We start from the raw sequence: 27543 nt of genomic DNA, 5'->3' as shown, positions 1-27543 counted from the left end.
TCCAAATAGACACAATAGCTGGTGAGGTCACTGCTTCCCAAGTCTGTTGTTTCAGAATCTGAATTTGGGCAGCATGTATGTTCTGTGGAGCTTCAAGGTTTCTGGTGTACAATTTATCTGTTAATTTTTGCCTGGGAGTTAAGCTCCTTTTCTGCTTTGCTGCTTACATTTCTGACTGAGATTGTCAGGAACCTAACAGTCTGACTTTTTAAATACAGACTAGCCAAAGTTACAATATTATTGGACCTTTATCTCCCTGATATTCTCATGATTGAAGCTAGTAGTAACTATTAGTAACAGTTAATAAAGTAGAGTATAACTTAGGATAGGGTTTGGCTAGGTGGACACTAACAGTTTATAACAGAGCTTTTTATATTGCAATCGGAAAGTAGCGGTTCTAGGTTCTGGTCCAGTCAAGATGGTTAACTTTGTACTTTAGAGAAGTTAAGTAAATGTGTCTAAAAATCCTTTAAAAGATTTCAAACATCTTGTTGATATAATGCCAATAGAAATCATGATGATTGATAAGAGAAGACAAACTTTTAAGATACCATTGTTTGCATGAAATGCAGTATCAGAAGTAGTATACTTCGAACAAAGTCCTATATAGGAAGTTTGTTCTGTAAAAATGGCTTGGTGCTAAGTTTCCAGTGTGCCATAAATATCAGAGGTCCTTTCACTGTTGCTGTTCAGTTAAGTTGTAGTTAGGTGATTGGAAAAAGAAAGTCTGCTAGGCATAAGACATGAAGAAGTTATTAAACATAGAACTTGTATTTATTGGATTTTATGGTCAATGGGCCATAAGACAAGCTGCTGCAATTTTTCTCTCTGCAGTTTGGCAGTAAACGTTTCAAACCACAGTGATTACTTGTATGACGTTATTTGAATGTGTTGAATAGCATTTCAAGTAAAGCAAACCGTGGCTTGACTCATCCAATTCCTTTATCATTGGTAATGGCAACCAGAATTGTTACTGTGCTAACATGTAATACACCACAAAGTTTTCAGAAGTTATACAGTAATTCCATATTGATGCTGTAGGTACCTTTCCTGGATTGCAATGTAGGAGATTATTATCTTTTAAAATTTCTGTTTTCAGATGAAAAGCTTATTTTTATGGTGTAGTTTTTAGTTTGTATACATGCTGATTCAATTTTTGTATTTCATGTTTTGAATGAATGCAGCACAATAGAACAGCAGGGGCCTTCATCTTCAGATGTTCCAAGCACATCTCCTGTACAAAGATCAGTAATACATAAACCATTCACACAATCACGAATTCCTCCTGATTTGCCAATGCATCCAGCACCAAGGCACATCACTGAGGAAGAGCTGTCTGTCCTAGAAGGCTGTTTACATCGCTGGAGGACTGAAGTAGAGAACGACACTAGAGGTAATGCCAGAAGCTGGAGAATGTATTTGCCGTTGGAAAGGATTTGTGGAAGTGGGGGAAATCGTCTTAATGTCCATGTGTGTGCCGAGTTGCTTGTTTCATACTTCCAAACTTACCTCTAGCATATAGGAAGGGAAGTCAGTTAGAGATTGTAGTAGACTGGAGGTATATAAACTGAAGGTGGAAACTGGGCATTGAGTGAAGTGTACACAGATGTTTCAACGCAGGTTTCTGTGTGCTTGGTGTTGAGGGGAGTAGAGTGAAACAGAGGTGGAATACATGCTGAAGAACGTCTCTGAATACGTGTCTGAGCTGTCAGTGTGATAGTGGCTGGGCCCATGCTGTGACTTGGTGCTCTGCGGGGGATTTAGGGTAGAGTGACCCTTTCCATAAGGGAAAATTCAGCAAATTTCTGAGCAAAGGCTTTTTGGAGTGGGTAGAGCTTATGGTCTGCTCTGTTGCTCTGAGGGAAACAAGAGAAGTAGTTGTTCCAGCAGGGGTGGGCTTGGTTGAGCTCTAGGAAACAAGCAGCGGCGTATAACGAATCATTCTCTCTCTGCTTTATCATCCGAGAAGGTTTAGTGTTTGGCATGTAGGTAGATAAACAGATACACCAAATGTGAAACGTACCCTTGTTTGGCTTTTAATGAGATAAAATAAAGATGTAGCCATGTGCAATTATGCAGCCTCATGGAAGAGAGCTTCTTTTTTTTTATTTTTCTTTTAGATTTACGAGAAAGTATATCTAGAATACATCGGACAATTGAATTGATGTACTCTGACAAAACAATGGTCCAAGTAAGTACAATTTCTGCATGAGATAATTCCAAATAAATCCTTTTTGTCACTTTTATTAAAGTTCTTAGATGCTTGAAAATAGAGCAAGTATACAACAACTATATATAGTGGTTTGAGAAATTTCATTGGAAAGTCATAATGGGTTTTGCAAACCTTTTAATTATGCACAGCCAGGTGAAAGACAGCATTACAATATTTTACAGGTGACATACTTAAGTTTAAGCAACTTTGATGAAAAGCCCAAATATGTTCTCTCTCTGATCCACTTTTTTGACTTGAATGCAGAACTTCAGTTTTTGTATAAGACAATAAAATTTTCTCACCCCAATTTGATGATATTGTTAGGTAATCTTACGGCTTTAAGGTGGCAAAGCATTAGACACAAGAAACTATTACTTTTATTGCTTTGATGCTTATTGCCATTGTGTATTGCAACTTCCAGAGTAATACTTGGGAATTGAAGGCTCCTGATTTTAATCTGCAGTTAATAACACCAGTGGGTTTTGTTGTTGTTGTTATTTGTTTTTTTGTTGGGTTTTTTAAAATTCTGTCTAGATTTAGTATCAGTCACAACCTTGACTATTAGTCTAAGCTGCCTTTTAGGGAGATTCTTATGCTGTGTAATCTGAACAGCATTTTTAGAATGCTTTACTATGGAGTCGTGGCTCCTGTGGTATTTCTTATGTTCACATTCTCATGTTCACTCACTTTGACAGGTTTTAAGGTTAAGGATTACTTCCTCTGTAACTTTCTGTTAGTAAAAAGAACTATTTTCCTTCCAAGTAAGGTCTGTTCAGCTTACAGTTTTCCTTGAGGTACGTTTTCATTTTGTACATGGCTTGTAATAGTTCCTGGCAGCTGAACTCTTATGTTAAGGATTTCAGGCAGACTTGCCTAGATGGCTTTCTTTAAGCTTGCTACTGGCAGGCATTTTTTTTTTCCTTAATACTTGTGTTATAACATATAAATATACAGTAAAATGAAGTAATTTGGTGCTCTCACATCCAAATAGCCTACCTGGTTGGCTTAGGTGTTATAGGAAGAAATACCTCTGGGTGGGCAAAGGTATTAGTCAGCAATCATTACAAGAGAAAAAGGAGATTACTTAGTAAAACACTTTGTCCTAGTGCAGATTTATGTAATGTAGACTAGATTTTTTGTTTGTTTTTGTTTTGAAACAGAATTCCAGAAACGGAGGAGGATGAAGATGGTATATAGATTTGTAGAGGGGGTTCCTGTGCTGTGCCTGAAAGTAGCGGTGTGTGTTAAGTGATTTTTAGGGAACAAGTAGGTACTGAACCCATCTGAAATCACAGGCTGGAAGTGAAGGCTGCCCTTCTGCAGCCCAGCTGGTTTTGTCTCTGTGGGTGTTTTGGCACAATAGGAAGGAGACAGGTGCATATAGCTGTCTACTTTCCCCTTGCCTGCCTCCGCATCTGGGTGATTGGATAGCTTAGTATTGCCCCATTCTCTGGGAGCAGTTTCACAGTATTGATCTTCTCCTCTGAATGATACAACTGTAGGACTGAAAGCTTTTCTCCTGTGAGTCGATAAGGACTGAGCACATAAAATTAGGCTTTTTAAGGAAAACATATTATATTTGCAGGGTACTTCCTAGTGTTTTTGTGAACTATTTGAGAAGCTCTTAATCTTCTCCTTGTGTCTCCTTTGGTTCTAAGGAAACTACAATTGTCCATAAAACCCTTGTCAAATTGTCATATGAAATATCTTCCCAAAATTCTTATTTTGGCTCGTCCTCCTGAATGAATATATTTCATCAGCTGCTTGTTTGAGTATTTCCCTCCTTCCGTGAACTTGCTGTGAGGAAATGAGACACCTGTTTTTCCTGTGGGAATTCATCTTTGATATCAGCTTTGATATATCTGTTCTGTAGCTACATGTGAAGCTCCATTTCTGTTCCATGAGTAGTGAGTGTAAGCTAAGAAGCTTAATGCCAAATATTTACGTGTTGTGTTGCCCTGTACTGTTAATTGCTGTTGATATAATGGCAAGAGACGCCTGTCGGCACTGAACTTGCCTGTCCCCGAGTCACAGACCTCTGTGGGGAACCTTCCTGGAAGCTCAGTGTGGACAACTGACAGCTGGTCGTCCAGAGCTGGAGCAAAGGGTAGGGGCCCTCAAGCTGACCCACTTAGCATGGTTTTAAGTAAAATGATTTAAATTCACCTGGGATTTTAATGCCCTATTTTAAGGTGAGGAAATTTTTTTGTCGAAGTCTTACCTTTTTTTTTTTTTATCAGGATCTGCATGTGTTTATGTGCATATGCATGGGCTTGCAATCATTTTAAGAAGACTTTCACACTGGTTTGATAACAGATGTTAAAAACCCCAGAGCATTCAGATTTAAGGACTTGCTAGGATTTCTTCTGTGTATACTATTTGTGCTTGGGAGATTTACAGTGTGGTTTGGTCTCTGGGATGACAGTCTGTTTGATTCCAGCTGCTGTGCAGTCAGCCAGCTTTACAGTTCAAGGGGAGCTGCAAAATCTCCAGCACTTGCATATAGCCTGGAAGAGAATGATCAGGTTAAAAATAACTTCAAGGAGTTTCTCAAGTTATAGTTACATATGTATTTATGGTTACTAATTATTGTGGTGCTCAGAAGATATTTGCAACAAATATTTAGTACACCTTATGTTAAATAGACCATTTATCTACAGTCCAGACTGTGACACCAGTAAAAGATGGTTTCAATTTTTTCATCCTAGCTGAGCTGCTGTCATTCAGGCATACTGTGCATAGCAGGGAAGATGAGTTTTCCCTTTTACGTTGCATGTGCTGTTTCAGCAGGCTAAAATGAGCTGATCACCAAGTTGCTTTTAAAAGACTTGTAAGTAAGGAAGCACTCATTCATTCTGCTTCTCTCTCCTTCAGATTTCCAACTACTTACACAGAAACTAAGTTTCCCATTCTTCTTACTTGTCGGTGAACACATGTAACCTGGGATACTTTTTACATTAATCCTAGAAACTGGTATCTTCCTTCTCTGCCTCAGGAGGAGGAGAGGACCTCTTCATGTGTTCCCACTTCTCTTAGCAATGCTTTTACTCATAGGTTTAAAATAGTGGAAAACAGTTATATTCCTATTCTACTGAAAGAATTTTACCTTTGGGTAATGGAAGTATTCAACTCCCAGATACTCCTTTAAATAAACTTCTTACTGGTACGTAGAAAGCACAGTTTATTACCTTGAATTTGCATGTGCCTTTCCAGACTTCAGGACAAGTTTACCAGGTTAGAACTGGAGCAGATCATAGACACTCAAGGCTGACATATTTGAGGGTTTTTTGTAGATACAAGGGAAGTAGGAATATTAAGGAATTAAGAAAAGAGGATGCCTGGCAGTAAAGACAGCAGAGTAGACATTTATGCTATAGACTCACTAATGTTTTTAAGATCTCTTGTAACTAGTAGCGGTAAGTAAAATAGTTCAAAGTCCTTAGTTTTACCTTTTTGTTTTTCCTCTGTGTCGCGTTTTGATCCTGTTTAACATTTTTTTTTTTGTTGCTTTTATTTAATGTAGCTATTATTGCTGGCTGGTATAGAAACTAAATATTGGCAAGGAGAGTTTGACATTTTGGGTTTTTTTGTTCTATTGTGTTTTTTTTCTTTTTTTTTCTTTTTTTTTTTTAAGGTTCCTTATAGGTTGCATGCTGTGCTAGTTCATGAAGGTCAAGCTAATGCAGGACACTACTGGGCATATATTTATGACCACCACCAGAACAGATGGATGAAATACAATGATATTTCTGTGACAAAGTCAACTTGGGAAGAGTTGGAACGGGACTCTTTTGGTGGTTACAGGAATGCCAGTGCTTATTGTTTAATGTATATCAATGATAAGGAACAATACCTGATACAAGGTAATGTTATGGATATATTTTCTGCATGATATAGAATAGCTGAATATATTAATAAAGCAAGCTTCTTTCAGATGTATTTCTAGATTTTTGAAATGGTTTTAATAATTATTGAAAGTTCTATTTATGCTCATAACTGTTAGATTATTTTTGTGGGTGGAACAATTGCTGTTCAACTTTTAGATTAATAAAGACAATGCCAGTGTTTCAGCATTATTAAGAGAGCAAAATAAATTAAGTTTGCTAATTTGTAAACATCTTAGCCAGGCGATCACATGTTCAGAATTTTGGAGATGTTATCTCACTGAAGATTAGAACAGAAATACGGAAATACTGAAATGACCTTCTTGACATTAAAATCCTTGTGTAGCTTTTTTTTCGTAAGCTTCAGAACTCTGACAAACTTTACTGGAGCGTGGAAACTTGAAGCTTTATGCAGTGTATTGAAATGTGAATAACATAGACCTACCAACCACATATTAAACCAAAGTAATACATAGATTGGGAAAATTTTTTTCAGGTCATGTAGTATGTAACTATAAGGCTTGTATGAAAGTGTTTGGAGAGAGGGCAAAGATCCCTTAGCATGAGTTTTGTGGGGCCTGGTAATGGCAGTTAGGGAGCTGACCATGAAAATGGCCAGAGATTCAATAACAGGTGGTGGAAAATTTTCATGTTCCTGTCTTTTCATAGGGCAGAAAGCTAGAGTGTGCATTTGTTCAGTTTTTAAATGAAAACTGATATTAACCTTGACATTTCTAGATTGCCAGATTAGTAGTGGACTTACAGCCATAGGGTTTATGGGCTCTGTAGGGTGGCTGTGCCACTCTAATTAAGTCTGAGGCCTGCTTGCTGGGGGACAATTACAGCTGATTGATCCCCTAGGATCTGGAATACTCTTGCAGAGACCATTCTTGAAGCAAAAAGGAAGGTTACTTCATGTAGCTGGTGTCCTTATCAGTTGACTTTACAAATCCCTGTAGGCCCACTCTCCTTCCCCTTTTCTGCTAGGAAGTTGAGTTGTGTCCAACTCCATGTGGCAGTAATGAGTCAAGCTATGGTGGGGTTTTTTGTGACTTTTTTTTTTCTGAATGTTCACAATCATAGGGTGCTCATGGCCCAAAAGGCTCATCTTTCAAAATGGCAATGATCTGATGGTGCCCAAGAACTTATAACCCAAAGATCGCAAGAGCAGTAGCCATGCGTCTCAGTAGCAGAGGAGTGCCCAACAGATAATAAAACCAGTTAAAAGTAATATACTTTCGGGGTTTTGGTGCTGTACTGTATGTTTCCAGTAATTCATTGAGGAAATTTGATGAACATACTTTCTTTTCCCCTGTTCTTTCTTTTTCTGAAATTGATATTTCACGTTACTGCAGAGGAGTTTAACAAAGAAACAGGACAGATCCTTGTTGGAATGGACACGCTACCTTCTGATCTAAGGGATTATGTCAAGGAAGATAATAAACGTTTTGAAAAAGAACTCGAAGAATGGGATGCAGAACTTGCTCAGAAAGCACAGCAGGAGAAGTTGTTGTCTCAGATACCCAGGGCACCAGCACCCTCACCTGCTCCAGGTTAGCTGCTTCTACCTCTTTGTAAAACGAGTAGAACCAAAAATCACTGGGTTTTGTATATATTGTTTTACAGCTTAAGAGAGGAAGAAAAAGTTAATTTGTGTAATCTTGAATTACAACTATTTACTTGGCCAAGGTAACTGCACTTGAGGTTTAGTCTGTTGGGGTTTTTTTGCATTTTAGTTTTTATTTAAAGAAAAAATTATTTGTTGGTTCTTCTGCCTTTTCCCTCCCAGTTGTGCTTAGCTTTACTAAACTAATTTTTTTTTTTTTCATAGAAGCTTCAGCCTTTTAAGATAGGTAATTATTAACAGGTCTCACCAGTCTATTTTGAGAATTTATTAGTCCATAAGTGATGTATATTCCTCTATTCAGAGTGATTGAGGAATTGACCTACCTTCTAATTTTAAATTAGGACAGAATTTAGATCTGAAGAGAAGAATAATTTATTTGGTGTGATGTATTGAATAGAGTTAGCAATAGTAGGGCCCACTTAAGAAATTATTATTTAAAAATGAGGGTGTTTAAAACTGTGGAAAAGGCTCTGAACAGCAACAGTGAGGCCAATGCTGTTAGGAACCTAGCTAATAAAGACCACTGGCAATCTGACTGTAAAACATATGCCTGCTTTGACATAGAAAAAACTGTCAGGTTTTAGGTTACATCCTTTTGCTCCATTGCAGAAGGCTGTATGTACGTTAGGTGAAAGATGACATGATGGATTTGTGTAGTGGGACTGCTGTCCGGATATTCTTATTGTTGTATGTGAGTCATTAAGACTGAGCATATATTTCTTATAACTATCTATGACTACAAACTGAATGTAAAAAGTGCAGTGATTTAATGACATTTCTCTTTTTGCAAACTCTATGGAGAGTGACTTCATCTTCTATATGTTTTGACTTTACAAACTTTGAGACTGGTTTTAGTTCTTTTGTTAGTAATGGAAAGTAGTAAATGAGTGTTTTATTTGTCTGCCAAAATTTGCTTTCATCATGTAAGGAATATAAGATGCTATTTATGCTAATCAATTTTATTGCCCTCAAGTCGGGGAGACTTTAAGATTTCCCTTAAGTCAGAAGAATATAATGTGTTGATTATTTTGCGAAGTAAAAATACATCTGGCACTTAAGTGGCTGTAGGTCATTCCATATATTGGGTCTGTATGCCACAGAAAGTCCAAGTAGGATCTTATTTTTGTTCTCAGTCATCCCCTTGTGTGATTGATGAACACCCCTCATGTGAGAGCCTTAATGGGTCTATAGACAGGACAGGTCTGTTGTTCCCAGTATAAAATCATGGGTCCGTTTATATGAAAGTGTTCAAAATTACCTGAGACACAGACCGGTGTAAAGTTGTATTTGTGAATGGTGTGACCTACTCTGCATTTTCTGTGTGGGTTACCTTATCTATGGGACAGTGATCCAAATAAAAGTAATGCATTCAGAATTCATGCTTATGTTAACACACACAATTGTTATTTTATTTCTGTCACTAAGTTCAAGCAGGAGAACCAGAATATTTAGAACAGCCATCAAGAACTGATCTTTCAAAGCACTTAAAAGAAGATTCTGTGCAAGCAATCAATAAAGCTTTAGCTGAACAAGAAGATAGAAGTCCAGAAGCTATAATGGATACGGTGAGGCTGTTTTGAAGCTTGAAATACTTCTTTTGCTTTTATTTTGCAAGTGGAAATGATATAATAGCTGATAAAACGGGGCATGTGTGGAAACTTTGAATTGAAAATTGCTATTTCTTCAGGGACTGTTAAACACTAAAGTCCACCCAGAAAGTGTGTACTATAGTAATGGGTGTAGTAGAACAAAAATACTAAGATAGATGTTCTCTATGTGGTTAAAGTACTTGTTCAGTGTGCAGCATATTGTTCAAATGACAATCGTGTTTGTGCCCACCATCTTTTCAAAATGTTAGATGGTTCCATTTATTTTTGAGGAGTAAACATTGACATTCCATATAAAAGACTTGAAAAATACTGATTTAAACATTCAGGTTTTAATCTGAGAAATATAAGATTATAATTGATTTCCCTTGAAAGACCTATGGAAGTTAAAGTAGCTTTCAAAAATAAGATTTTTTTTCAACAGTGTTATGTAGCTTTAATGCAAATTCACAGTTTGGTGAAAATAACTTTTTTGTGATTCATCAGATGCATATATTAACTTAAAATGGTTATAAGAATTAGTGTTGGGTGATTCTGTTTTCACTTCATACAACAAATACTAAGAGGAATTGGAAATTTGCTACTTCATGAGTTATTAATGAAACTAATATTTAACAGTTTTTTCTTTCAGCAAGTACTCTTTTGCTTCCCTATAAGTATATAGATAAATGACCAATGTATTTGCCACAAAAGCAAGTGCCTTTAACGCAATACATGCATCTGTCTTGGAACTGTATCCGTAAGGATAAAACATATGAAATATACAGTATAGCTTCCTTAGGCACCCCTAGTAACCACTAGAGATTTAACAATTTGAACAATTTAGATCCGTGCAAAATTTGAAGCATGCTCCCTAAGTTCAGGTATGATTCCTCATTAAACAAAAGCAGTCTAGCCCCAGATATCTTTGGGGCCAACAGGAAAGTCCTCTTAAAGCCTTTGAAAATGACGTGACAATTTGTTGATTCTTACACCTGACGTCCCTCTCTCCTGTGGTGTCAGGAAAGCAGAGAAGCACACTTTCTCTGCTAAACTGAAATCAAAGCCAACAGGGAAACTAATCTAACCCTGGATGAAAAGATGCTCTACTACTAATGCTTTAGGCTACTGCATATCTGACTTTTGAGTTCTCAGAACACCAAACAGCTTAGGGGGAGCTTGTTTAATATGAGTTACTTCCAGCTGAAGGGGTAGCTATGAAGATATCAAACGCATGATAAAATATCTTGCATGATGCTGTCCTTTTTCTAAGGTCTGTGGGCATCCATCCCAGTGGGATGTGGAAGAATCTTACAGACTTAATTCCATGGATCAAGTGTTTTAGTTTAGGCTAATGACACTTTGGACAGTTATCAGCCTTAGGACTTTACAAGGCTGTGGTTGAGGAACCACATGGGGAACATCACGATAGCTTAATGAGGCAGATGCAGGTCATCTTGTTCCAATATTTTCACTGCATTGTTCTGCAACAAGGTGGATGGCTCTTTAAAAATAAAAACATAAAACCCCAAACTATGCAAACTCCTTTATTTAGAAACAAATGTATTTCAGCTGCTAGAATCTAAAGGTAATATCTAGCTAATCTGAAGGTACTCTGTTAATGTTTAAAAGCTGCTCTCTGTATACCCAAATTTAACTTGGGCAATTGTGCTTTCTTCTCAGTGTATCAGCATGCTTTTTAATTATTCTACTTCCATATGCATTCTGACATGCAGGCATATATTCCTTTCCTCCACTTTTTGTTTGTCCATTTTAAAAGAAGGAAAGCCAACATCAGAACATATAACAAACAGGACTGTAGGTTAGTTACCACATGATCATTTCTGTCCATTTTCTGCCCTTTTGTCCTTTTTTCTACCCTCTGCACAGGTTTCCTTTGTATTTATACAGAGCTGGGTGTAAATAGATACTATGTGGGTTTCTGGAATCTTTGTTAAAAAATGAGACTATTGTAATAGTTGCAGAACAAGTAGCATGGCACTCTGTGATTGCTTAGATTAGAGTCAAGGTTTAAGTTCTGCAAATGTTGTAAACTGGCTATTGTACAAAGACAGACCGTAGGAGCTGAGATTGGTCTCCATTGTTGTTTAAAACTTACTTTAACATAGCAAGAATTTCAGCGACTAACATAATCTTCCCCTGATTTTCTGTCCAATTACTTTTCTTAAAAAAAACAACCTGTTGAATGTAATGGACCTTTAAATATTCTTTCAAATATCTTAATTGCTAGAGACTTTTTTGTTTTTGTTTTTTTTTTTTTTTTTTTTTTTCCCCCAGAGCATCAGGAAATGTTAGCCTTTGGCTTGTTGCCATCCCTTAGTATGAATTCATCAAGTACTTCAGTTATGTTTAGTAATTTTTTGTGGAATGTATGAAAAGAAGTGGTGGTTCACAGACTCGTCCTTTAACAACTGCCTTAAATTTGTAATGAATGTTAGAGTTGCAATACTGGCATACTAACCTGTAAAGATGTAATTAGGGAATAAAGGACAAATGAAGTCTTTTTAATAATGATGGCTTAATTTTAAAATGTACTGCTTAAAAAATTAAGAAACTGTAAGTAATTAGAGAATATAAGTGATTTTTTTTTTTCAGAACTTCAGCAGTGCACATCATTTTACTTGATCCGCCTGTCAGTTTGCGTGTCTCTGTAATTTTATCTTTTTTTTTTTAATATTTTTTTTTATTTCCCCCAACACATACTGATAATGATTTTCTTCTGCAGAGCTCTGATAATGCCCCAGCTCAACCAGCTCCTAACCAGCGAGTTGTAGAGGTGGCGATTCCTGATGTAGGGACTTTTGTGATTGAGTCAGAGGAGGGGGGTTATGATGATGAGGTACATTTGATTGCAATTGTGTGCACCGCTCCTCCTCGGTGCTTTCTTGTGCTGCCTGATGAGAATTTTTGGCATGTTTGCACATCGTGACACCTAACAGATTTCTGCAAAACTAAATGCTTAGTTTGTAACCTTAACAATGTCTTAATTTGTAATGAAATACGAAAGGAAAGCACTAGCTACTCTAATAGGGCACGCTTTGCATGGTACCATTTACACTGGCGGTATATTTGTCTTAGCTGTGGAAGTTGAATGTTTGTGTTAGGCCAGATAGCCTTTGAAATGCTGGTGATGAACTGCGGACTACTAATTTATTATTTAAAAAGTGACCGGATAGTGAGTGATGTTCTTAATGTTTGTGCTTTCTTGTCAGTCCAATAAAGCTAATGTTCAAGTCCAATCCCTTATTTGCCAAGGTTAAGCTTTTCAGACTTCAAGGATTAAATTATCCATGGAAATAACCTGAAACTGATATGGCTGGTGAAGCTGACGTTTCCAAAGCTTAAGGAAAAAAAAATACAAAAATTCTTTTTTCCCAATTCAGTCCCAGGGTGGTGCGTGTACCTGGTACTACTTGAGGAACAGATGAGAGCCCCATGTTATCCTGAGAGATATTACTTTCTGCTGAGAGCTATTATTTTCTGCTGCCCTATTTTAGGAGCAGAAAGCAACACTGCCAGGTCATCAAACTGTCCTGCCTTGACACTGCTTACTCCGTGTTTGTTTTGGTTGGGGATAGTGTTGGTGCAGCCCATATTCTCAGGTGTCTAAGCATGTGTTCTTGGTGGGCTATGGGGAGCTTTTCCTTCCCTAGCAAATGGCTATTTCAGGTCGTTCTGCCCTGTAATTGTGATCAATTGTAACTGGGAGTATGGGATGGGGAAAAAAATTATTTAATTGACATTGTCACACTGAGTTTGGCTTCTCACAGATATGTAGTCTCCACCTTTAAAGACATGAGGATTTAGCCTCACCTAATGACCTGCTTTTTTGGGTTTGTTTTTTTTTTCTTCACTGTTGTCTCCATGCCATTGTCTTTCTAGAGGTTGATAACTTTCTTCCCAATTTCCCCGTTCCTTTTGTAAGTGTATTCACTTTTTTTTTAATGTTGTTCTTATGTATGGGAAACTCTTCCCGAGAGTCTAGGGTTCTTCATCTTTTGTTGCGGTACCAGTTGCTGTGCCAGCTATACTTTGGGCAGGGAGAGAGGGAGTGTTTTTCTTTGCCCACAGATAACAAAGGGGAAAGGCCTTTCTGAGTAACCTAGATGTATCAAATTGTTTGTATATAACTGATGTGAATAGCTGTGAGATGTGTGTCTTGTGTTTGGCTTTGTGTTTGTTAAATGTTTTGGGTTTGCATTTTAAGAATTTGTCTGCAAATGCTTCAGGGACCAATTGCATTTGCAACAATGGGTCCCTTATTTTGATGTTAAAATACACATAAAATACAGGCAGTGTAGTTGACTGTGTTTTCAGTATCGTATATATAAAGTATGATTGGGTGATTTTTCTACTTGAAACTTTTTTTTTTTTTTTTTAAATTCTCCGGTGGCCATGGGTAGCACTCATTCAGTGTGCAGTTTCTGATGGATACTAATGGTGAACAATGCATGTTCCTTTCCTGGGAAGTTTTGACCATGTAGCTTTTAAATTGTATTTGACACAGTTCTTCAATTTTTTGTAAGCTTCCTTTAATCATATGTTGTTACAGTAAAAATATATACACATGCCATGACTGATTTGCAGACTATGCACACCAAATCTGTATTGAAATGTGCCATTTCAATGTATGCATGCATTAAGTTGCTTTTTATCTTGCATGAGACTAAAAGCATATTGAATTTGGTCATTAAAATATTAATCATTCAAAACTTTTACCTTAAATCCCTTGTGGCAGGTCATGCTGACCCCGAACATGCAAGGTATTATCATGGCTATAGGTAAAGCCAGGAATGTTTATGACAGGTGTGGGCCAGAAGCAGGGTTCTTTAAGGTACAACTAACATTTTCAACTTTTTCTCCTCTGACTTTTTTTGTTAGATATACCTTCTCCCTCCACCCTTTGATGCATATTAAGACTGTTCCAGTGTTTATATGTACTCTTCTGTGATATCAGTCCTCCATTTAGATATTTCTCCCTTGAAAAATACACAGCTACTTCCCTGTTGATTCAGCAGTACACTGTCTTGATCCAGTAGCTTATATATCTTTCTGCATTTTACCTTTCTAATAACAGTAGCAAGTAGCATGAAACCTAGATGTGTAATCAATAAGAATATGTTTTTTTTTTTTTTTCCCATTAGTTACAAAAAACATGCCTTCACTAGACTGTTTGGGACATCAGTTTTTTCACCCAGGAACGTCAGTGTTTAGTCATTTGTTGTTTATTTCAAAGAGATGTTATTGTTTTGTACTCTTTAAAAGATTTTTAGTAAATCTAAATTACTTTCTTTTGTGTAACTGCATGGATATCAATACTATTTATTTATGCAGTGTTTTGTTACTGGGAATTAGACATTAGGCTTTTTGTGGTTATTACTCTTCACAATGATACCAGCTTTAAAAATGTGTTAGTCTTCTTAAATACACAAACTTCTGAGAATTTTTAGCTCATGATCTTTTGAATTTTCAGGGTATTAGAAAGGGGATTACTTTGACATGATGTAAAATCCTCTCAAATGTGATTTGGAGGCAGGGAGAAGTTTCTTGCTTGTCATTGAGTAGCAGTCTGTTTTCTTCTTAAATGTTATGGTGTAGTTGCACTAGAAGAAATTGTAAAAACCAAAAGAAACAAAAAACCCCAAACAAACAACAACCAAACAACCCCCCCACACCACCACCAACAAATTCTCTAACCCCTTGGTAAGGAATCTGAAATCTCATGGGGTTGTTTGTTTGTTTGTGTGGGGCTTTGTAATGGATACTTAGATAAGTGTTATGACCATAACACTTGTTTGCAGGGCTGTCTCTGTTAACCATGCCTGCCCTCAGGGAATGGAGGGACACCTGCCATAGCCTCTGTTTAGTGAAATAGGTTTTGTTTGGAATTCAGTGCTGGTTTTTTTTCAAATTTATTACTTAATGAAAAGATGTCAATCTTTTTTAAGTTGAAAAAAAATCCTCATTTGATCAAATCAAACTCTTTACTAGAAAGTTTAATTACACCAAATTATTTTTTGGATATGAAGGGTGTTTTGATAATTTTAAAACAGAAATGCAGTTCAAAATAAAATTATATTTAGTGCTTCAGAGTTGTCAAAACAATGCTCAGTTGAAATGTTTTTTGGTCTTTAATTTTGAATGCTTAAACATCTTCACTTCACGGGGGACAGAATTTATCTTTGAGTGAGAAAATGTTCTGACACTAAATTGTTGGAGAGTAGAAAATCTTCCTTACTCATTTTCTGCTGAATCATGTTTGCAATAACTTAGAAGAGGTGGAACATGCTTCATTTTTGAGGAATACATTAGTATGAACGTATGCAGATGAAGCAGTCCTACTTAGTAACAAAATTCGTATTTTGAAACATATCAGATGAAATCTCATGTTACTCCATAAACTTATTGTAAAAGCTTCTATGATTTTTTTTTTTTTTTAATACTGTTGTACTCTGGGTTTTTTAATGTGTTTGTTTTTTATAAAATGAGTGTTTATAGAAGATTATGGGAGTTTTTCTATGATGTCTTTCTATGTGTAACCCAGGTAAAACGTGGGTCATTGTTACTGCCAAGGTTTCACTCCCCCTTTAAATCTCAGGCCTGAGACTAATACAAACCTGTTAAGATATTTCTTGATCAATGACCTCTTCCAATCATCCTTCTTTAAACTTTATAGGCAGCTCCTTGCAGAATGTTTGCCTTAACGTCTTTATATAACGTTCTCAGTGAGAAAATGAAAGCATGTAATACTTTTTTCTACCATCCCTTTTTCCTGTATTCTGTGTAAAGAAATAGTGTTATTTTTTCATTGTACATAGGATTTCTGAATCTGTAGTATACCATTTTATGTTGTTTAAATATGTATATAAAAATATAGGTTTTGTGTTGCATTTTTCCTACTTCTGAGTAATTCTCTGAAAAATTAAATGTCTACTAGCAATTACTTTTTGTTTCTGGCCTACCCCAATAAACAGGGTTTAATTGCATAGTTATCCATGTTGGTTTTCTAATGGTAGAACTTCTTCTGATGTAAGATAATAGAAACTCTGTCTGTTGCTTTTGATATTTATAAACGGTTCTCTCAAACTTCCTTTTTAAAGATAATGCATATGATTAGTATTTAAAAATACTGATGCAGAACGTTCTCTTAAGTTTTACAGTTCTCCACACGCTCTGTGTTTAAGCCTGTATAAATAGTATCCTACCCACATGTTTAGTCCTGAAACAAAATGTGTATTAGTAGAGGATGGGAGCCCAAATTTCTGATAGTTAAACATCAAGAAGTTACCTGCTACTGCCAGGTATTTCAACATAAAGGAATTTGAAATATTGAACAGGGTATTTTTCTGCCTGCTTTGGAACCTTATTTTGTGCACATGTTGTATTGAAACTTTGCTCATGTGTGAAGCTACTGTGTTAAGTCATTTGTTTCAAGTTGACATTTAGTGTTAGCAAACAATCTGATCACCTCCCTATTTTGAGAGATAAATTATGGAACATATTTACATTTTTCACCATTTTTCTAATTATTTTTATTGTTCTTGCTCTTGTTCATGCTATATAGTTTCAGTGAACAAAATCTAATGAACATAACAGATGATGTTCATTAAAATCTAATGTGTTGGCAAAGCTGGAAAAGTAAATGCTTCTGATGACCTCTGAAGTTGATCTAAAATGTTCAGTGAGGACTCTGTCCTGCCCTATAGGAGACTAATACTATTCATATTGAAGTATTATTTTCTTCAGAAATCCTACAATTTGATACTTGTTGAAAGACATTTCCCATTCTCACTTAGTGTTTCCAAAATCATACATGTTTATTAAACTTTCTGTAGAATTTGTTTTATTCATGTATTTGCATTTTAACCGGGTATTAAAGGTACCTTTTTTACCTTATGAGATTTTAGAAGATTCATTTAAGTAAAGTGTCTGAAATCTTATACTGCTTTTGGACTGTAAATGCTTAAAGAGGCCTCCCTATGGACTGGATAAACCTTTTCTTAGGGAGACAAAGCACAGGATTGGGACTGCTTTTGAAGTAAAGGTCTACCTGGGATTTTGGCAGCCTTAGTTGGGGAGAGACAGGAACAACTTTACCGTTTGTCTGTTTTTTTGCGTTTTTTTGTTTTGCTTTGTTTTTGTTTGTTTGTTTTAAATATAGTTCAAACTTGTTAGAAGTATGGAATTGATAAAAAAATATCAAGGCAAAAGGCCATGGGTCATGAATTATCCTGCTAGTGTCTGTGATGTTTAAGAGTTAAAAGCCAGAAAGAATAATGTATATTTTTAAAATTACTTAGGCAATTAAATTGGAATACACGCGTCTGCTAAAATTAGCCCAGGAAGATCCACCACCTGAATGTGATTACCGTTTGCGTCATGCAATTGTTTACTTCATCCAAAACCAGGCACCAAAGAAGATAATTGAGAGAACATTACTGGAACAGTTTGGAGATCACAATCTCAGCTTTGATGAAAGGTAATAAGATCTGCATGTCTCATTTCCTGTGCTCATGAACGTTCTCTGGTGGGTGGAGACACCCCTTTGTATTCAGATAGTGCACGTAATAGAGGGAAGACTAATGTGTTTGTTTGGCTTTATCTTCTAGTCAATAGCTTGCAAGTATATTTTGTAAAAAATATAATCTTTATAAAAAACTCTATAAAAAGATTAAACAAGAAGTTGGGTTTCTATCATTGTGAAATAAGGAGAAATACTTAGTGTTGCTCATAAATCTGCCCATAGATTTCTGTACCTTCTTTCAAAACACCATGTAAGGCTCTGTAGTTTGCATTCTTCACTGCCCTGAAAGCCAGCAGTAGACAGCAAAGCCTTTCAAGCTATGTGGGTAACTTACCTGAATGCAAGACAATGTCTCTTTTCCACTCGAAATTCCATATATTTACTTATTTAAATAAATAAATAAATTGAAAGGTAGAGAACATTAGTCTGATTTCTGCATAGTGAATAATCCTTTAATGTTACTTTTGCAAAGTAAATATCGAGGAGTTTCAAGCCATCTGACCTTTAAATTAAAGACTGAGCAATGTGGCAATTCAGCAAAATAAAACAAGTAGTAGTTCTTAAATAGCACAGGCCTCCATCACATGTACTTCTAAAGTATGCCCTCTCCTGCTGATTATATGCTGCATAATAAAAAGCACATTTTCCACAGTGTTTTCATACTGCTTTGCCTAAGGCTGTAGCTTATACTGTTTGACGCTGCTGTCTTTGTATGGATAATATCCTTTGTGAATTTCCAGTAATCTTCCATGATTTCTTGTTACTTTTTGTGAGGTGCCGTAACATAATGAAGGTTGCTCAAGCTAAACTTGAAATGATAAAGCCAGATGAAGTAAACATGGAGGAATATGAGGTCAGTATTTTTTATGCTTTAAATTAAACTGTAATATGAAATAGTTATCAGTAAGCTGAATTTTATTTTCACAATTTTCTTCTTGTCTTACACTAAGAAGTTAAAACTGGTTATTGAAGGACCATTTTTTTGGAGGAATGCTGCTCTGACCAGGTGATCTAAAGCTGGTTTTTCCACATCTGTAATTCCAATGACTTGAGCCATAAATAAATGTCAAGTTTGAGTCTGTCCTTACTCCTTAACGTGTCTCGACGTCACTAACAGTATTTCATAATTTATCACCGTATGAGCCAACTGGCTTTCTCTAGTCTGAAACAGCTAGCAGTGAAGGAGTGAGTGGTCTAAGCCCAGCCTTTACACATCTTGAGAACTGGGTCACAGGCACAGTCACATTCGTGCTTTTCTTCCAGCTCTCTCTGCAGCCATTCCCATTTTCTTATGAGCACCAGATTCTTTTGTTTGCCGAGACCGTACATAACCAGTTTATGCATTTAATTTTTCCTCCTGCACTATTTAGAAAAACTTGGAAAGAAGAGCAAATCTCAGACATTAAATAATCCTGACTAATATTTGCCAAAACAATTCCTCTCATATTTAAAGCTAAGTCTGTAGCTGGTTTTACAACACCAGTTTCAGCTCTGCATAATACTGTTCATTAAGGCCTCTTAACAGGGGGTATCTGCATCCCAGGCAGATTCCAGTACACCACTTAAACCTCATTGTTACGCTCGTAGGTCCAAACAGCTTGTTCTGGAGGACTATGGGAGTGATCTTCCCCTCAACAAACCAAATGAAAAATATTTACTTGTCACTTCTCATTACCACGTTTAGGACCTACAGTAGATGCCTACTACATTACAGTGTGCCATCCCTGGCCCGTGAGGGGAAAGGACTCTCATTGTGGGATTTCTGATGCATTTTTTAGGGTGTGCAAGGCTCAATATCTTACCATTTTCTGAATGGCATTGCACAGGTAGAATAAACAATTCTGGACTTAGCTTTAAGAGTGACGGAGTGGGGTGTCTTCTATTCCCCTGCAGATTCATGCCACTTTTTTAGCTCCTGAGGCAGATAGTTGGTGGTTTCTCCAAAGATTGTATCAGTATTTATCCTGTATAGTGAGTTGGCATTTCATGGACCCTTTCTCATGCTCTTTGTGTTGAATCTGTAAGTGGCTCTGTATTATGGTATGTTGTTCCCTATTTTATCTTTAATAAGCAATTGAAAGTTGGCTACTAACCAACTGCAGTAAAAGTACCTTTTTCACTTAGAGCATTTACCTGTAAAGTGTACTAGTAGTCACTTTGTATAAATGGCGATGCAGTAAGATAAATGTTTTGCTCCAGTATAAACATCTCCACAATCTGAATTGCATTTGTTTTTTTTGTCACTTCCCATGTAATGTGTTCAAGCTTTTTCTATGTCATTCTTATATTGAAAGTTAAGCTTAATATTGAGTATATGAAAAAGCTTTCTAACACTTTCTGATTAAATAATTGACTGTAATGTAGGGAAGAAAAAAAGGCTATTAGCTTCTCAACTCCTTTTGAGAAGAAAAAGGGGATCTCATATAATTCTGACTGTGGTTCTCCAAAGATGCTTTTTGTTCCTTTCAAATGGTAATGCATTCTATAGAAATAATCTCATTTAGAAATATTTCAGGTATTTAAAAATTTTCTTTTTATTGAGGGAGGGGGGATGCAGGCGGACTTTTCCCACACGCAAGTTTACTAGGAGTCCTTAGCACTTACTGTGAGTATTCAGCACTAAGTAAAGTGTGTATTAAAAAAAAAAATTTAAAAAATTGTATTTCATGTTTGTGGATGAAATTCTCTATACCCTTTCTTATATGCAGAGATGGCATCAAGACTATAGAAATTTCAGGGAAACAACCATGTTTCTCATGGTAGGATTGGAGTTTTTCCAAAAAAAGAGGTAAGTGGTAGTATAGAACTCAAATGTGATAGAGCAATTTGAAGGCAAAATGTAATATTGATAAGTAAAGCTATTTTTAAAATTAAGAATTGTTTAATGTGTTCTTCATTTTATTTAAGCATTTATTTGGTCCATTAATGTCTTCAGTCTTGCATCTTCCTCAAAGTTTCCCACAGCTTCCTATTCTTAATCTCTATTTCTTCTTTCCATATCAAGCCATGTACTCTTTTCAGAGCACCCTCCACATGCACCTGTATTCCTTCTTCTCTCCTAATCTAAGTGCTCTGGGTATCCCTCAGAGATAAAAATCTTTCCTCGCTGGCACCACGTGTGCACGTACATTTATCTGCTTTCATCAGCAATTACAATTAGTCAAGTCCTCGTCTTACCCATCTTTTTATTGGGTCTTCCCATAGAAGCAATTTTGCCTTCTGCATTTGTCTGAGTCAAAATTCCACCTGTGATGGGCTTTAAAGTTCAGGAAAAAAGAACATATTTGAGCAAAACTGTCATACTCAACTATCACAGTTGAAGCTGATTCCTCTTAGCTCCATGAGGCAATGGTGATTCATTCCCTTCTCTTTTCTCACCAAGTCAGGAATTGTGGCTATATAAAATTGGTGACATTTATGTACTTAATGCACTCTACAGCTAAAACTTGTACTCTGATCTACTACATGCAACAAGGATGGTGATTACAGTATAAATGCCTCAAAGCATTCTGCAGAAGAGAGTCTTTGAAACGGAATTGTTCAAAACTGCCTCTTCCTCCCATGCCCAGCCAAAGGAACAAAATGATTAGCTGCAAAATATCCAGTGGCTGACATCTGTTGTGTGAAAATTGAGCTATCACATGACACAAATTTTTGACTGTGAAAACAATTCTGCAGTCAATCACTGATTTTTCCTGTATAACACAGTAAGTAGGGGAATTATAGTGGGAATCAAACTTAATTTCCTACGTGTATGTTGTATAGTAAATTGCTTCATATTTCTCTTTCTTGTCTTGTATGCTCCCAAACAAGAAAGGCCCTGAACAAAACAAGAAGAGGGATTGGAAAAGACACTGCCTTGTCTTCGTGACAAGCTATGTCTTTGTATAGTGGCTAAAACAATGAGCACATAGTCCTGTTTTGTCTTCTGGTTGCTAGTGTGTAATAAATAGTACATTCATTAATAATCTAAATTGCAATAGGCTACTTTGTAAGTCTTGAACAGCTTATATACAAAGGTTGGTCAGAAGATTGCCTGGCTTATTTGAAAAATAAACACCCTGGTATTGCTTGATCCCTTAAGGAGGCAAAAATGTCATGGGCATTGGTGTTGTATATAGGAGCTCTCCTTGTTACCCCCGGACTTCATGCATGCTCTAAGCATGCAGGCAGGAACGGAAGGTCTTCAAGTTCCTTGGCACTCCAGGATGGCACCTTCAACTGCAAAATACGAGTGTTTTCACTAATCCACTTCTTACCATAATATATTCTGATTATGCCAGGGGGAGGGAGGGAAACACAGGTTTCTGCTCTGTGCTGAACAGCATTTTTGGTATAGTTTTCCATTATTTACATTAATTTGCAAAATGAGGGTGAGGAATTTGTTACCAAACATCTTTGTAATTTAGAAAACAAGCCTATAATGACCAGTCTTAGACTCTGATATTGGTCAGAAATAAAAAAATATGGTATTATCAGACTCATCTAACATCCAAACAAGTGTAGCATTCATTCCCTTTGGCAAGAAAAGCAATTTCATAAATGCTTCAAGAGGTATTTAATGCAAAGACAGCAAGACTAGGGTTAAGCATGCTTAGAGGATGGGCGAGGATCTGGGTATCCATTGACCTACTCTAAAAGCATCTATTGCAATTACGCACCCATATTTCAGCTACAGGTTCCCGAAGGACTGAGATATTTACTGAGGATCGCATCTTGTACACTCTAGAGGGCAGTAGTACCATCCTTATTCTGAAAACGAGACTAAATTGATGAACTCTTCCAATTCCCTTATTAAGACTGAAATCATGAAAATGTAACTTTAAAAATATTTATGAAAACATAGACTTTCATAATTGAAATATGACCTTCATCAGCAGGACTGTTTTGAGGCTTTTTTCAGAAACCCATCTCTGTCAGTTGACCAACTTTTCTTAGTTTAATAACACTATTTGGTACCCAGCAGCACTCAATCTCTAGACGGAGCCAAAAATCGGTCTTTATCCAGGTAGTCTCTGATTTCCTCAGATAATTGTGCTGTGTTGAACAAACACAAAATCAACATTAAAGAAGTAGTTTGGTGTATGTTTTCCTCTATGTAGCTTGCTTTTATAGGTCTTGGTGCTGGAGTGTGGAACATGCAAGACTGCATTTGAAGGCACAAAGGAAACAACAGTTTCTTAGTACTACTGAAAATCACCTTATGCTGAGCACTGGAAAGTCATGCCTACTTTCAGTGTTCACTCATGATCCCTTAAGGTAGTTGACAAGGCCCTTTTTTCACTGCAGGTGGAGAATTAAAACGTCTTTCGGGCATATCTTCTCTGACTGTACTATAGAGTAGGCACCTGCTATGGGTGAGATGAACTGCAGCCAGCTAATGAATCTTGGCAGGAGTTTCACCTGCAGCTTGCTCTTGTGGTAGAGAGAAACCATAGACCTTAGCAATTGCCTTTTAAATTTCTTGGAAAGCCAATACAGTTTTTCAGTTTTCACTGAAATGCCTTTTTCAAAGCAGTGCTAAAATTTAGCAAACCTGTGCTTTCTGCATCTTTTCCAAAGCCTAGATCCAGTGAGCTCCCTAATTCTGTGAGCAGCTTCAGTGATTTTAGGCTTAGTCTTCATAGGCTGGAGCTTATATGCACTTCAGGGGTGAAAAGGCTGAATCTGTTTGCTAATTCACACTGTAATCGTTTTCCTCTGACTCTCAAGATACACAAGGACTCCGAGCTTGGATGTACAGTAATGATGATTTAAAATAGCTTACCTTGCTGTTAGATGGCACTACGGTTGTTTCAGGGAAAGGTCACACAACTGGGGGAAGGAGTAGGAAGAGAGGGACTGGGAATAAGGCCACTACCAGCCGCAAGTTTTTAATTTGGATTAAGCGAGTTGTTGACATGGTAATTTCAATCTGCAGTTTCACAAATAACTAAGAACAGAAAGGGAGAGAAGGTCCTGCTCCTCTGGCTTTATATCCAGCAATTCCAGTTCCTTGCAATCATCTTCTCCCCTTTCCTCTTACATTAAGTTTTCTGCTGTCTGGTCAGTTGTGTTGGTGATCAGTGGTATGAAGAGTTTTCATGGGCAGGAGAAATGCACTTGGGAAGAGAGTAATAGGACTTCTTTTAATGAAAGCGTAGCTTTGTATTTTGAGGACGAAAAGGTGGAGAACAGTGACTGTACTTGTAATATATTAATTATTTAAGCAATAAATATTTAGAATTGCAAGGGACTATGAGCAGATCTCGTGGTGGAAGAAATAAATTCAAAGTAGATTCTGAAATTATGCTGTTGGGCTTCATCTTGTTCTTCTAATCAGGGATATTAGAAGGTAAAGCTTTAAGGAACCATTGCTGTTTCAAGTAGCCTTTTCCCTTCTTTTTATGTTGCCTCATTGGGAGGCATCACTGTAAGTCTTGAGTTTGTCTACTGTGGAAAATTCTGACATGTATTTTTCAGGTATGCCTGGTGTGTGCTCACACATAATTTTTAGCCATTTTTAGTAGTTTGGTGGTTTGGTTTTGGTAGTTTAAACCTTAACCATGACCTCCTGTTCTCACTAGGAATGAGTGAGTGCACAATGTACTGTTCCTCTAACCACTCTGTTAGGAAATTTCTCTTCCTAGATTTTTTTCAGCTTGAATAAAAATGAGATTTCTAACTGCTTGTTTTTAGGGTAGCTGCCTGAACTGCTTTCAGTGGCTGTCTGTCAGAACCGGTTTTCTGTAAGTCAGAGAATTAACAGTTTAAGGTGTTTGCTGGAAACGGCATGCAGCAGTTTGAAGGCAGATTTGTTAAACTGTGCGTGAAGTGATCTCTGCTGATTATTAACTGTTAGGTTCTTAGGTCCCCTGTTACTTGTCCTTTACCAATTAGGCTTGTATTTATCTTATTTAGATTAAAGACAGAAATATCAAGAGTCTAGTGGCACTTCTGCTTTTGAAATGCTGTTGTGGTTTCTTCCATCACTTTAGACTTCAGTAGTTTGGAAGAACTTACAGTTAGTGAGGCTAAAAATTCACAGTTTATTTTTTAGAAATAGGTGACAGCTTTAAATCTTATTTGCTAAGGCGTAGAATGCTATCAAGACATATATGACAACAGAAGATCAAACCTAATGTGACATAAATGCACGCAGGAAAAATTAAGTTTTCATGTATACTCAAGGATAATCCAAAGCTATTTTTGAAGTGAGTGAAATGGTATCTATTGGTTTCAGTGAGCTTTGGATCAGGCTTCATGTGCAAGTGATCTAACCCGATAATAAAATAAATTGTTCTCATGTGCACAAAAGATGAAATTGTGTGGTAGAAGAAAACATTATGAAGAGATTGGTGGGAAGGGGTGGACTTACAATCAAACAAGCAAGTGAAGTTACCTATCCTTTGAAGAGCACAGTAGTTAGCTTGAAACAGGTGGTACCTGGATGTTGCATCTCATGTTTTTGTTTCTTTACTTTACTTCAGCTATATGGAAGCCTTGCTCTACCTTATCTATGCTTACCAGAATAACAAAGAACTCTTGTCCAAAGGCCCGTACAGAGGGCATGATGAAGAGCTGATATCTCACTACAGACGAGAATGTTTGCTAGTAAGTGAAGAGTGAAGTATGTTTCAAAAAGTTGAACTTGCTGCATAAACAAAATTAATTAGTAGAAAAGTGTTGCCATCATGTAAAACAAAACCAAACAAAACCCCCTTTCATTAACAAGTTAATACTTAGACTTGTGTAAGGAAAAAAAGCAAAAGTAAAAAGGAAAACATTATTCCTGATTTTTTGGAATAATCAATTATCTTCTTTATGATTGTAAATAGTGTGCTTACTGCCGTCATGTCTGGGCTATGTAGGAACAACAGTTGACAGTGTTGGTGAACAGACTCACCCTTCGCCACAGTTTGACGGGGAGACAAATTGGAAATGGATTTTTTTCCTTGATTATGTCACTTTTGGCAATAGTGAGAAAACAAAAGCAGGTGATAGGACCTCAGTCTTAAAAAGCTGCAAATGTTGAGTTGGCAGGTATCAAATTAAGTGGCTTGAGGAATAGCACAAGATCGAATGGTTTAATAGAATGTATGCATCATTGCTGTAAATGTTAAAGTGCAACTGTGGTTAATACAAATTACTAGGTAGCTTTGTAGGAAGACTATGCTTTAAAACAAACAGAAGCAGATGCATGGTAGAATGTGAAATGCTGTATACTTAAAGGCTTTCCTTTTTTGTGGTGGTTTATGAAGAAACTAAATGAACATGCTGCAGCACTGTTTGAATCAGGAGATGATCAGGAAGTAAATAATGGCCTGATCATTATGAATGAGCTTATTGTCCCGTGTTTGCCATTACTACTGGTGGATGAAATGGAAGAAAAAGATATTGTTGCTGTGGAAGATATGAGAAACCGTTGGTGTTCCTATCTTGGACAAGAAATGGAACGTAAGTCATTTATTCATTAAGGTAAAAGGCCCTTGCGCACCTTTTTTATAAATGTGATGTTTTTGGTGTCTTGAATTGAGCCTATATCTTTTGTGCCTTGGTAATGTATTTTGAGCTACCCTGACTTTTGAATAATCCCGTACACATTTAAATAAACTGTTTTTCCATATATTGCACTGGGGTATTAGGTCTTAAAGGAAACGTGCTTTTTGAATGGAAAAACATTTGTGTTGTTAGACCATCTGAAGGAGCATTTATATTAACATCTTACTAGGAATTGGTATGTCCTAGTTATTGCTGGCAGACCTGAAGAAAGTGGATTATTCCAAGTGAAACTCCTTCTCTTCCCACCCACCAATTAAAAAAAAAGTCAATGTTGGGCAGAAAAAGGAGAATTCCACATGCAGACATAAATGCTTATGTTTGTTTTTCTTGTTTTATTTGCAGCTAACTTGCAAGAAAAGCTGACAGATTTCCTGCCAAAACTGCTAGATTGTTCTACAGAGATTAAAGGTTTCAATGACCCGCCAAAGTTACCCTCCTACTCCACACACGAACTGTGTGAAAGATACGCCCGAATCATGTTGTCACTCAGTCGAACTCCAGCCGATGGAAGATAAATTCTGCAACCTTCCTAAGCACATTGTATAAACTTTTTTAGTTCTTAAACCTTGCCTTCCTGTCACAGGGTTTGCTTGTTGCTGCTATAGTTTTTAACTTTTTTATTTTAATAACTGCAAAAGAGAAATGACTGTACAAACTTTAGCCAGACTGCAAATAATTAAAGCTGAGAATCGCATGGCGCTCAGTCGTTTCAACCAGAATTGATGCAACATGCAAGTCTGATCATTATGGCAAAACTGCTTTTTTGCCACTTATCTGTTACAGTATTACTTTGCTTTTATCTTAAGATCCTTTACATTATCAACAGCTGTCTGGATCATTTTGTGACTGCAACTACTTTAAGTGTCCAGTGCTGTGTAAATACATGGTACTTGGTAGCTTGTAAATGAAATGAAAGAATAAAGTTTTATTTATGGCTACTTCTGTGTTTGCAAGCAGATACCTTGTATATTAGTGTAAAATACGGGTATTTTTAGAAGAGATACAGTATATTGATGGGTTACTCAATTTTATAGACAAGATTCTTCAGGATTTATGGCCAGTTTAGTTGCAGGTAGTCGGAGATTACTGTATGTGAATATATTGAAAAATTGTCACAGTATTATACACTATGGTTTTTTGTATATTCT

General features: G+C 36.7%; 1 protein-coding gene across 1 annotated transcript in view; it reads left to right on the top strand.

The window, feature by feature from the left end:
• Positions 1 to 27333, top strand: part of USP25 (ubiquitin specific peptidase 25) — a gene marked incomplete at its 5' end in the record, with an annotated part of 33064 nt that extends 5731 nt beyond the window's left edge. The window contains 13 exons of the mRNA XM_009577811.1: positions 1185 to 1393; positions 2121 to 2191; positions 5847 to 6075; positions 7452 to 7649; positions 9149 to 9288; positions 12056 to 12169; positions 14069 to 14164; positions 17631 to 17809; positions 18629 to 18707; positions 20563 to 20642; positions 25324 to 25447; positions 26095 to 26290; positions 26738 to 27333. Coding sequence (XP_009576106.1) covers positions 1185 to 1393; positions 2121 to 2191; positions 5847 to 6075; positions 7452 to 7649; positions 9149 to 9288; positions 12056 to 12169; positions 14069 to 14164; positions 17631 to 17809; positions 18629 to 18707; positions 20563 to 20642; positions 25324 to 25447; positions 26095 to 26290; positions 26738 to 26910 — 1888 coding nt within the window. The remainder of the gene's footprint in view (positions 1 to 1184; positions 1394 to 2120; positions 2192 to 5846; positions 6076 to 7451; positions 7650 to 9148; positions 9289 to 12055; positions 12170 to 14068; positions 14165 to 17630; positions 17810 to 18628; positions 18708 to 20562; positions 20643 to 25323; positions 25448 to 26094; positions 26291 to 26737) is intronic.
• Between the last annotated feature and the right edge of the window lie 210 nt (positions 27334 to 27543).

The sequence above is a fragment of the Fulmarus glacialis genome, unplaced genomic scaffold, assembly GCF_000690835.1.
Source record: "Fulmarus glacialis isolate BGI_N327 unplaced genomic scaffold, ASM69083v1 scaffold7345, whole genome shotgun sequence".
In the NCBI taxonomy this organism is placed as follows: Eukaryota; Metazoa; Chordata; class Aves; order Procellariiformes; family Procellariidae; genus Fulmarus; species Fulmarus glacialis.
The sequence above is the reverse complement of the archived record's forward strand: the minus strand, read 5'-3'. Positions and strand labels throughout refer to the sequence as shown.